This window comes from Sinocyclocheilus anshuiensis, unplaced genomic scaffold, assembly GCF_001515605.1.
Source record: "Sinocyclocheilus anshuiensis isolate Anshui unplaced genomic scaffold, SAMN03320099.WGS_v1.1 scaffold80, whole genome shotgun sequence".
Classification (NCBI taxonomy): domain Eukaryota; kingdom Metazoa; phylum Chordata; class Actinopteri; order Cypriniformes; family Cyprinidae; genus Sinocyclocheilus; species Sinocyclocheilus anshuiensis.
Genome location: NW_015554102.1, coordinates 2,603,402 through 2,615,140, shown reverse-complemented (window position 1 = coordinate 2,615,140; position 11,739 = coordinate 2,603,402). Strand labels below are relative to the sequence as shown.

Below are 11,739 nucleotides of genomic sequence, written 5' to 3'. Positions count from 1 at the left end.
CCACACAGGAGTTAATCTCCTCCCCTCCCCCGTCTCAGGACACAGGTGAGCTCTGAATGTGTTCTCACACAAGCTTGGACAACTTCACTGAGGCAACACAGAAACAAACGAATGAATGAGGACTCTCTGACCTCAGGATACCACGTAGCTACACTTAGAGACTTTTGACATTTCTCAAGGTTTCTCTTTATCCCACAGTGGTGAGTACTTTCTCAACGTCCACTTCCTGCTGGAATACAATGTGTTTGAATAAGGGTGTGTAGGGAGGTTCATTCTGTTTCAATACAGATAAAGTCTTGCATCAGACAGGAGTCATGTGGCCAAGACTTGCCTCACAGGATTAACTTCCCTTGTTTTACAGTTTCTGTAAGATGTTTTATTCACTTCATGCTTTATTTCACACCAGTTGTTCATTTTGGCAGTGAGTTGATGGTTTGTCACGAGTAACTTTTGCGTTAACCTCTTTTCCATAGACATATTTTACTTTATGGATGATGGAACACTGTTAAAGTACACTTCAATTGAACTGTATATCTCTTGTCTTTAAACAAGCACATAATAGATTGTAAAGAGTATGATGGTGGTCTTAAATATAGTGTTTTGAATGGAGCATTAATTAATTTGTGGCTCTAAAGCTAAATAAATTTCTGATATTTTATATTCACTGACTTATTTTGCTAGTAGCTTGACCACTAAAGACTGAAGTTCTGTGCTTGCCAAGCTTTTGGCAAGACTTAACGTATTCAGGGAATTCGGCGTCAAAACCAAAATAAAGCACAGAATGAATACAGACATTTTCCCTAATAAGGCTACTGCTGCCCGTATCCTGAAAGACAGATTAAGACTTAAGTATTTCCTGACCTACAAGAACTGGCACATTTTTCACAATGTTTCCTTGCCATGCTGAGAGTGCAAGCTTAAGAAAAGTTGCATCAGCCATGCTATTTGTACTAAAAGATGCCTATATGATATACACATACAATTCTTGGTTTATTTATAATCATAACATATGTCTCACACTGTGGTGTGTCCATCAACACTATAGCTTCATGATTAATTACCCTTGTGAAAGAGATGAGCACTTAAATTGTATTCAGTGTGCACTTTAGTGTACTTAAAATTGTTAAAAAGTATTTTTTAAATGTTAAATATAATATTAATGAAATAAAAGACCACTTAAGTAAATTTAATTTTCTTTAAAAGTTTCCACTTTTTAAAAAAGTGCACTTTGTCAAATTAAAAGTTTTACTTTACATTTTAAATAATGTAATGTACGTAATCACATATTAAGTACTTGATTGCAATTTTTAATGGTTAAATAGTTGACCTATAGGCCTGTAATACTTAGAGAAAGCTGTTACCATAGGGCCATGCTAACCAGTAAAACCTTGACCTCCTGGTTAAGCATCCCGACCAACTAAACACAGCAACAATGGCTTAAACAAAATTAAGAATTTGGAGGCAGAGTTATCCATTCACCTGACCAATGGCAATCGTGTACAGGAAACCTGTGTGAAAACAGTCAGCTGAATTCGCAATAGCATGATACTCTTCTTTTTTGGGAAGATCTGAATATATTTAGTTTTTAGGTTACTACTCTAGTAACTTTAACCTGCATGTAATTGCACCTCCCACATATTAAAATTATCAAGCTTTAAAAACACAGAACTGCAGAGTACTGCCCACAACTAACTTACCAGCCTGAATTTGATGATGAAGGGGGAATATACGCACACAGACACTCACAGCTGTTCTCTATCAAGGCTCATCTTTCCATTAGGTGTTTTTAGCGTGCAGTAATGCTCTGAAGAACGTTTTTACCATTACTTTTCCCCTGCCTTCTCCTCGACCTTGAAATTATTTACATGAAGGTTATGGTCCTGTTGCACATAATTAAGAAAAATGCAACAAGTGATTGTCACTGATCTCATTGCTTAAGCGGATCTGAGCATGGATCTGCAATTTATGTTCCAGATTTTTGACATTTTTGCACTTTTTTCAGCAAAGCACTTATGTTTCACATTGATTTCAGTTGTCAGTAATATGATCATTTATCCTAGAACCTTTTTCTGTGTTTCAGATTGTGTTGACAGAGCTTGACCTTGCAGACAGTGTTCTTTAGAGGATTGTTAAGCATTGTACAGTTTAAAATGGAACTACAGAAAACATCAAACGGTCACCAGGATCTCAGCCCTGACAGAATTCCTGAGAATGGGTACGTTTCACATTTCAACATCAACACAAGAGGAACTATCTCAGAAAAAAAAGTTACTGCTTTAAAAGTTCAGAAATTTTACATGACATCATATCTTTTAGTTTGTAACCTTTTCTGCCTAAAGCAAAGCTTTGTTTGAAAGCTAGTAGGGATCTTAATCTCAGGTGTTAATAGACTATCATTAAATCAGACCTCAGGTCAATTTTCACTTGCATGTTGGTTTAGCCAGTAATGTTATCTCATACATGTATGTTATATATAATATATTAAACCAAATCAGTATTTTTATTAATATTTTAAATTACCTTTTTATTTTTATATTTTCTATTTCATTTTCATTTTAGTGTAATTTCTAATAATTTATGTTGTCATTTTTATTAGTTTTCGTTTTTAATAAAGTATCATTTAAATATTTAGTTTTAATTTTTATTTCCGTTAGTATCAGTTAGTAATCAGTATGTTATCAGTTAGTAGTTTTAGTACTTACATTTATTATACATGTTTTCATCTAATATTTTATTTTATTTCAGCTTTATTAACAATTCAATTAACACATTTTTTTTAAATAAAAAGCAGTCCAGTAACCAGGTAATTTGAGCTTGCAGCCGCTGTTTTAAAGGCATTTATTAATACAGCATTCACAAACCTGCTGCATTAATGCAATTACGAATAAATCTTATATCTTAAGAGTCCTCACCTGCTAAAAGGTCAAAAAGTGATTCAGTAGCTGCCTCATTTCCTGCATTAAAAAAAAAAACATTTCCAATGCAAGATGAAATAGAGCTCAAAACAGAGCAATTCAAATGTATCATTGTTACTTTGCAAACAAAACAAAACAAAACAAAATCATTTTGCTTATATTACACAGATTCGATGCCCTTGAAAACATAACAGAGGGTGATACCTTCCTCCCCAATAAGAGCAATGGAAAGATAGAGATTCAGTTTACAGATGTGAGTATCCAGATTTCAGAACTGCCTTCACAAAAACTTACTGTATAAGGCTGGGTGAAACTGATTAGAATGATGTAAAAGACTCACAAACATAGACACTCTATATTACAGTTAAGTATAATGTGTAACAGTAGGAATAACTTCTAACTACTCCGTCCTAATAATTGTTTGTGGAGTTAATACACAGAAAAAGTGAATCTACTATTTAAGTTAAAAGAACCTATTCAGATAAATAGATATACAATTCATGACTAACACAACATTCAACTTTCATTGCAGTTTGTGGGAAAGACTTCTTTCGGAATGTCTATTTTCAACCTCAGTAACGCCATTTTGGGCAGTGGAATTCTGGGACTGGCTTACGCCATGGCCAACACCGGAATCATCCTTTTTGTGTAAGTCAAACTACACTTCCAATCAAGCATTTGCATTTAGGTTGATTTATGGTATAAATACATAAGAAAAATAAAGGTTATTAAAGGTGTGATAGTAAAAAATGAGTTCTAGTGTTTCTTTTATGTCATAAACAAAAAAAGTACTGTGTGTAAATCGTGAGTTGAAGACTCTCTAGTCTTTCTGGTATGTGCTCATAGTTAAAAATGTAAACAGAACATTTCAGGTTCTAGAGAAGTGGAATAAGTCTCTCTTTGGCATTTGGCTGCCTTTTATTCATTAGCTTCAGTTAGTATGGAGGGAATGCGTGTGTTCCATATGCGTGTCTGACCAAGCATTAAGGCTTCTTTGTGTCCACCTGCATTTAACTGTAGGCATATAGCCATACTCCAGCGTGCCTCTGTCACGTACATGTGCCAGTCACAACCAGCCTTACAGATGCTAAGTCAATACAAAATATTTGCATGTTTTTTCTTGGATGATGTATCATGTAACTTAGAGGCCGCTGTGAGGAGGAGTCGGGCAAACCCAGTGCTAAAAATTCATTCTTTCAATTTCACTGCCTCCATGTACCATGTTCCTTACAAATCCAGTGCTAGGATGAATTATCAAGTTCTGATACACTATAAAACAACAAAATAGAACTATGCTCCTTGATGGAACAAATGCAATTGCTTATCCTTGTGAATGACAGGGTTTTATTTGTGTACTAGGGAGCTTAAATGTCACTGTGTTTGTCTATGATGTGACACACGGACATGCACAGCTTACAGATCAGACCTGAGAGGGTTATAAATAGCCTACTGTAATCTGTAATCAAACCAAAGCCTGTCTGTCTTTCTGTATCTCTGTCTGTCTGTCTAGCTCAGCCAGGCTTTTCAAGCAGCTTGTTGTACAAAAAGAGAGAGAGAGAAGAAAAAAATAAAAAAGTTTTCTAGTATAGTTTCGATCTCAACAGCTAAAACAACAACAACAAAAAACTTACTGCCAATCTAAACATTCAGCAATATGCAAATAGGGGAAAATGTTAGCTAATAGTACACGTCATTGACTTATTTTGCATGCCTTTAGTACAGTCTTTTTTTTTTGTGTGTGTGTGTGACGGTGTTGTTGTTAGTTGTACTCTAAAGAATTACACTCCCAGCTTGTCTAATGCGTCATTAATGAGATTAGGGGTTAGATTTGTGTCTCCTCTGTCATCTCCTTGTCGACTGGTGATAATATCCCTGATCAAACTGCAGTTTGTGCCGCCTAATCGTGATTACATTAGCACTACTGAAAGTCAAATGACCGGCTGATGAGTCTGACAATCTATAAGAAATAATGTTGTGGGAAAAAGATTTCACTGAATATCCATCTACGCAGGTTATTAAATTGAAAGTCACCCAAAAATGTAAATTCTATCATCATTTACTCACCCTCATGTTGTTTCAAACCTATTTTTAAAATATCTCATTTTTTTTTCTATACAGTGAATGTCAGTGGATTCCAATTTTGTTTTGGAACTCTTTGACTTTCATTTTTACTCCACCAAAGACAGAAAGACATACATGTTTGGAACAAAATGAGGTGGTTAAATTTTGGGTGAACTATTCTCGCAGTCCACATGGGAAGTTGCTTTCTGCTGCTGTTGCTTAGTTTCATTATTTGTGTAACCTGTTTGCAGACTCCTGTTGACAAGCATGGCTATTCTCTCTGCCTACTCCATACACCTGCTTCTGAAGAGTGCAGGAGTGGTTGGTGAGAAACATTTTATTTTTTATCTCCAAGACAATCCTGATAACATCACACTCTATGTTAAAATTGCATCATGACTTTTTTCTGAACTTTCCATTCTGTTTGTTTGTGTGTGTAGGGATCCGTGCATATGAACAGCTCGGAAACCGTGCATTTGGTCGACCTGGGAAAATATTAGCAGCATGCATTATAACACTGAACAACATTGGAGGTAAAATTAAATGTATTATACATTTCAGTAGTTACTCACAATGTCAAAAAGACATGACAGCTGATAAAGCAAAGTCAGGGATAACCACTTAAAACAATATGAGCACTGAATACAGATGTACTACAACACTCAATGTTTCTTTCTTTCATCCAACAGCAATGTCCAGTTACCTGTTCATTGTGAAAATAGAGTTACCTCATATTATTCAGGGTCTTCTGCCAGATAACTCAGAGTGAGTACCAGAACACAGTACTGATCCTGATGTGCTGGATACAGTGAGGTTCAAAACTGTAAAAGTTTTAAGATTCTGAAAAGGATCAAACAAATAAACCTGATGTAAAATGAGTGAGAACTATTTTGCACTATAGATTATATACTATTTCAAGGTCACTAATTCAAATAAGCAAATTTGTGACATTGAGCATGTCAAATCCTTTGTATCAAAGGTCAGGTGTTCTCAATATGGATCCTTCTTAAATTCTAAATAGACTTTGGACCTCACTGTATTTCATTTTTGTTTAATTTATAACTCTCGGTGCATGCAGCTAAAACAAAATCTGAAGTGTACTTTCTGACTGCTTTTCATAATCATATCACTCCTTCTGACATATGTTGTGCAAAACATTTACATTTATTCTCTTTGTCAGTTACTGGTTTGTTGATGGGAGGTATCTCATCATTATCATTAGTGTCTTGGTCATTCTTCCCTTGGCATTGATGAAACGACTTGGTAGGTTCCTGCCTCCTTTCATCTCATTCTTTCATTTTGTTTTCTGTCTCTGTCATTTGTCATTCCATTATATTTCATAATAATCACAATCAAACATTTAGCCTACACGTCTGCACTAAAGATCTGTGTTGAGTGTACCAAACGCCGCTTTTAAATTCAAAGTCGTTTAACATTTACCGTTGCTCGGCAAAATTTCATGGGCGAAGGAATCAACGCTATTGGCTTTTCGCTGTACATGCATTTATTATGTATTTATGCATTTATTTTAGGGTATCTGGGCTACACCAGTGGTTTCTCTCTCAGCTGCATGGTCTTCTTCCTCATATCTGTAAGTCCACTTTCGATCCACCTACATACAGTATAAAAACACCAGTCTACATAAATAATGACTGACATGTAGTTATGACAAATAAAAGCATCTCTCTCCATTGTGTCTTATTAGGTCATCTACAAGAAGTTTGTCACAGAGTGTCCTGGGGAACACAGCTATAACAAAACTGTGCCCACTGAAAGCATATACAACTCCACCGATGGCATGTGTGAAGCCAAACTTATAACTATCAACCCACAGGTTAGAGATGTAAACTGCAAATCAGACAATTATTATCATGTGTCCTTTTTGCTTCACATTAAACACAGTGAATTTATCAGTTAATTTCATGTTTTTTATTCCTCACAGACTGCTTTTACCATTCCCATTATAGCGTTTGCTTTTGTGTGTCACCCCGAAGTGTTGCCCATTTACACAGAACTCAAAAAGTAAGACTGGAATTGCACTTTTGTTCATTCACATTGGCTTTAAAAATCTTTTTTTTTTTATGTACTGATATATTTGCTTTTTTGTTTCCTTGTTATTTCAGTCCAAGCAAGAAACGCATGCAAAAGGTTGCTAATATCTCCATTTTGACCATGTTTGTCATGTACCTGGTGACTGCCATCTTTGGCTACCTTACCTTCTATGGTAAGAGAAACTTTACAAACAAATAATCAAATAATAAATTATTTATAATTATAAATTAATAAATTGTAAATAATGATCAAAGTACCAGAATTTCAAGGTTTGTGATATTTGAAAAAGTTTTAACAATCACTGTGTGTCTACATATGTGCAGGAAATGTGAAGTCAGAGCTTCTGGAGATGTACAGTAAAAAAGACACCCTGATGCTGTGTGTTCGGCTGGCTGTGTTGATAGCAGTGACACTGACCGTTCCCGTGGTCCTTTTCCCGGTACTTCAATTTTTTCTGGTTTTCCTGGCTCATTAGTTATTGCTTGCATATAATTCCTCATAATCGTGCTGGTTGGGTGTTGACAGTGCTGCATTGTTTTTCTCTAGATTCGTCGTGCCGTCTTGCAGCTTCTTTTCCCTGATAAGCCTTTCCACTGGGTGCGTCACATCTCCATCGCTGTATGCCTCCTCTTCTTAGTCAACCTGCTCGTCATCTTTGTGCCCAACATTCGTGACATCTTCGGCTTCATCGGTAAGTCAGATCTGCCACATAGAGGATTTAACGGTCACATGAACATAATACAAATACCGAACTGAGCTGAATGATTTTTGTTTTAGGTGCCACATCTGCTCCCAGCCTCATTTTCATTCTTCCGGGAATATTCTACATTTGCATCGTCCCTGAAGAACAGGAGCCGTTGAAATCTCGACCAAAGATCCAAGTGAGAATCAGACAGAATGTAAGTACATTCTCATAGATATATGGCTTCTTTTTTTTCTCACTTTGTGTTATGTTTTCCAGGCAATTGCATTTGTGACACTGGGTTTCATCTTCATGATTATGAGCATTACGTTCATCATAATAGAGTGGGTCACCGGAAAGAAGACGTCGGGTGGCCACTGAGAGAGCACAACTGGATTCCAACACTTAAAGACCAAATCTAATACAGAACACAAAACTCTTGAACCTGCAACCTCTGCACCAGGTTCAGTTTCATTTAGTTTGATAGATATCAAACAAGTCAACTCCTCAATTTCAGTATGTCCAAAATGAAAAATGGCTAGTTACCTAACTTCAAGAAGAATGCAAAGAAGAGTGGTAACATATGATCTTAATAATAATTAAAGCTATGATGCTCTAAGAACATTTTGAAAATATTTATGGAATTTTTAATGAAAGCCAATTTTACACACAAAGGTATTGCTGTTATGACTGGCAGATGGAACTTCCTAAACTACACAATACTGATGGAAAACTGTGAAACTGAGATGAGAATTCACTCATCTATATTGCCAAAGTTGTAAACATGCAGTTTGAAGTCTACCTCCTTCTACACAGAGCAATTTTACAGTTACAGAGTCCGTTTTCTACAGCTCATAGTGCATATTTTGGGGTCCAAAAATCTTTTATTACTGAAAATTCTAGTTTAATACACAATTTTCATTCTAAAAACAATATTATCAGCATAACAACAAGTGGAATGTTACAATCTGATGGTCCTAAACAACTTAATTTAATCATAATCTTCAAATATATGTATTTTTTGTTTTGATTTTTATCCTAAAACTAATCCTTTAACATTTTAGTTAATTTTGATTTTGAATCCCACATATTCAGTTTGGTCTCAAACCTCTGGACCCCACTGCATGTGAATTTCAGTTAGTTTCATAATTTAATTAATAATAATAATTTACACATTTAGCAGATGCTTTGACTTACAGTATATTCAGGTTATACATTTGTTACCAGTATGTGTGATCCCTGGGAATCGAACCCACAACCTTTTGCACTGCTAACACAATGCTCTACCACTGAGCCACAATAACATGAAAAAAAAATGAACACATTTCATTTTTGATGAATAATAGGCAGTTCTATTATTCAACATTCCTAAAAGCAGTTTATAACATTATTTAATTAGGAAGAGTGTTAGTTTTGTGATGAATTCCAGCATTGTTTAAGCACAATGCTTCAATGTCAGAGGAAGAACCAGAAGTTAATGTATTTATTGGTATTTTTTTGTCTTGTTACAACATCAAAGAAATGAAATCTACAGTACAAGATGTCTTACAGTACACAATTAGTGTTTAGTGCAGTTCTCGTCACCATCATATGACAACATTTATTTACTCTGTTTTAGAGAGGAGAAGGAATATAAATGTCTGAATACTAATTATCTAGTAGTATTCCAGAAACACACAGAAATGTTGTATGTCATTTTGTTTGTTGTATAATTGGAAATACTTTTTGAACATCTTGAAAATGAGCATAGGCTACTTTTAACAAACTTTTAACAAAATGTTGTTGGAATAATTTATTTGTGGTTTACATGGTGACGTGTTTCAGTGACAAAACCACTCCAGAAATGGGCCGGACAATGAATGATGTTGATATTTATTTATTTATTTTTTTGTGAAAGGTCACTACAGCACAAAACAGCATTGATGGGCCTGCAGAATTTATTATCAACCATAAGCTCACTGAAATGTTTCTGTGGTCATACTATGCCCATCTGTGTTACTCCTCCTCATCAGTATCTGTGAGTTTACATGGACCAGGAGTCAAATTGTTTCCTGCTGGACATTACAACTAGGGCCTACTTTATCATAAATGTCGACATGTATGGTTATTTTGTATAGTCTTTTATGTACATATTGTTTGTGAAATGAAAGAAACCTTCAATTAATTGTACATCAGTGTACATATTCTCTGTACACATTCTACATTCTTTTTCTGCACATATTGAACTTGAATGGTGAGAGAAAATGAAACGTAATACTTAACGGATCAATAGTTAGTGGGAAGCTTATTAATAGATTTACATTTAATTTAATTCACATTTCCCCATGATTGTTTTTTATAAAGTGCCTGACATAAAATAAATGGACACTACTGTAGCATTCCGCAGTGGTTAATGCTTAGAAATATATGTATTTATTGTTGAACACATTGATCCTGAATAATAAAGTTGAAAGATTGTGTAAAAACGACTGGTTTTATTATATAAAACAAAAAATAAAAAATAAAAATCCAACCAAAATCCATATATGTTATGTATTTGCAACATCACGAACACACTAGTGTAAATTCATTCCCAAATGAGTCTGAATCGTTTGACTAAATGATTCTGATTCATTAAATGAGTAATGGACTCGCTCACAGACGGTTATTTGTCGCCACCTATTGGCGTATCAATATAATCGAATATTTACGGAAAAGTCAGACTGCCCTAGCAACTTTTTTTTTTTTTTTAAAGCACCTAGCAACAAATGTAGCTTTTTCTTTTTTTTTTTCTTATTAATTTGGCAACTTTTAGCAACTTTTGAAAAGTGAATCAAATTTACACTAAATTACACAAAAGAAAAAAAATATTGATGAGCTAGCCAGCCAAGCAGCACATCAGCCTGTAGAGATTTGAGAGAAGTACTTAACAGTACAGAGATGACATGTGAATCAAGTTGCTAGCTGCAATAGTTCAATAATATTTGTTCATTTGTGATACACATTGTTTGTTCCTATTATTGGTGATCAGTTAGATACACTGTAAGAAAAACAGAAAATGTACTGATAATTTTTCTGGCAGGGCATTATGTGTTAAGTTTACAGATATTTCCTTTAAACACAAAATACAATGCATAATTTAAAATACAGGTAAAACACCTGTGAAAAAAATCCTTCATATTACTGTAACACAGTACATTGTGCCCTATGGACTTTTCTTAAACTGTAGCTTACTAACTACCAATACACTGCTTAAAACTAGGCCTATAATTGTTCGGAATGTGTCATTTTATAGTTTATAAGAAAATAGCTACATAAAAAGCAATTGTTTAAAAATGTGCAACTGTTTAATAATTCAGTGTAGTATTTAAATATGAAAATATCTGATCATAAACACGTGTTTATATGACTTTTACAAATAATATATATTAAATTTAAATTATTGTTATGAACAAATCAAAATAAACATATTTTGAATCATATATTGTGCATTCTATGCAATGATGCGGTTTTGCGTCATTGTTACATATTTGATGTAACGTCACAACGTCATGTAGCAACTTTTAACAACAAATCTACATGCTTTTAGCAACATTCCCTGAAAATTAGTTGGCAACATTGATTCACAGTGACAGTCTGTAGGTCGCACAAACGCGGATTATTAGTGGTCTACCCGAAGATACATTGAAATTGTAGCTATCACTGAATTGTCATAAACCAGTGGTTCAGGCTATGTTTATGAAATTTGTGCTGTTTATAATTTATAATTGTGCATGTGTTTTGGTTGTTATTACACAGATGTTACTCATATTGGGTTTAAGGATTCTAGTAAGTAAGAACAATGAATAACACCTAAAAATGTAAATTTTAAGGCAATAAACTCATGATTAGATTCGTGGCCTGCAAGGTAGGTTTGTAGACAGCAGGGGGCGCCCTAGATCGTAACCACAGTTTTTTTATTTTAATAGCCTACCATGTTTCCAATGATAGACTCTACTATATACACTGAACAAAATTATAAACGCAACACTTTTGTTTTTGCCCCCATTT

General features: G+C 34.5%; 1 protein-coding gene across 3 annotated transcripts; it reads left to right on the top strand.

Moving 5' to 3' along the window:
- The first annotated feature begins 42 nt into the window (after positions 1–42).
- Positions 43–9,930, top strand: LOC107669663 (sodium-coupled neutral amino acid transporter 3-like). 3 transcript variants are annotated; one of them, XM_016461994.1, is made up of 17 exons: positions 43–200; positions 2,081–2,215; positions 2,792–2,803; positions 3,084–3,168; positions 3,448–3,563; positions 5,228–5,301; positions 5,417–5,509; positions 5,666–5,741; positions 6,157–6,239; positions 6,509–6,567; positions 6,682–6,810; positions 6,919–6,998; positions 7,100–7,200; positions 7,352–7,467; positions 7,575–7,719; positions 7,806–7,909; positions 7,990–9,930. In XM_016461994.1, exons 2-17 carry the CDS (start codon positions 2,151–2,153, stop codon positions 8,089–8,091), a joined length of 1,440 nt encoding a protein of 479 aa, XP_016317480.1. In that variant the 5' UTR covers positions 43–200; positions 2,081–2,150; the 3' UTR covers positions 8,092–9,930. The 3 variants fall into 3 exon arrangements, with proteins under 3 accessions (XP_016317480.1, XP_016317479.1, XP_016317481.1); XM_016461993.1 differs by having other exon boundaries at positions 2,789–2,803; XM_016461995.1 differs by lacking the exon at positions 2,792–2,803.
- The last annotated feature ends 1,809 nt before the right edge of the window (positions 9,931–11,739 follow it).

Excerpts from the sequence above, each read along its gene's own strand:
- LOC107669663 (XM_016461993.1), top strand. The coding sequence starts at position 2,151 with ATGGAACTACAGAAAACATCAAACGGTCACCAGGATCTCAGCCCTGAC. Across the intron at positions 5,742-6,156 it reads CTTCTGCCAGATAACTCAGA|TTACTGGTTTGTTGATGGGA; the intron begins GTGAGTACCAGA and ends TCTCTTTGTCAG. Across the intron at positions 6,811-6,918 it reads TTATAACTATCAACCCACAG|ACTGCTTTTACCATTCCCAT; the intron begins GTTAGAGATGTA and ends TATTCCTCACAG.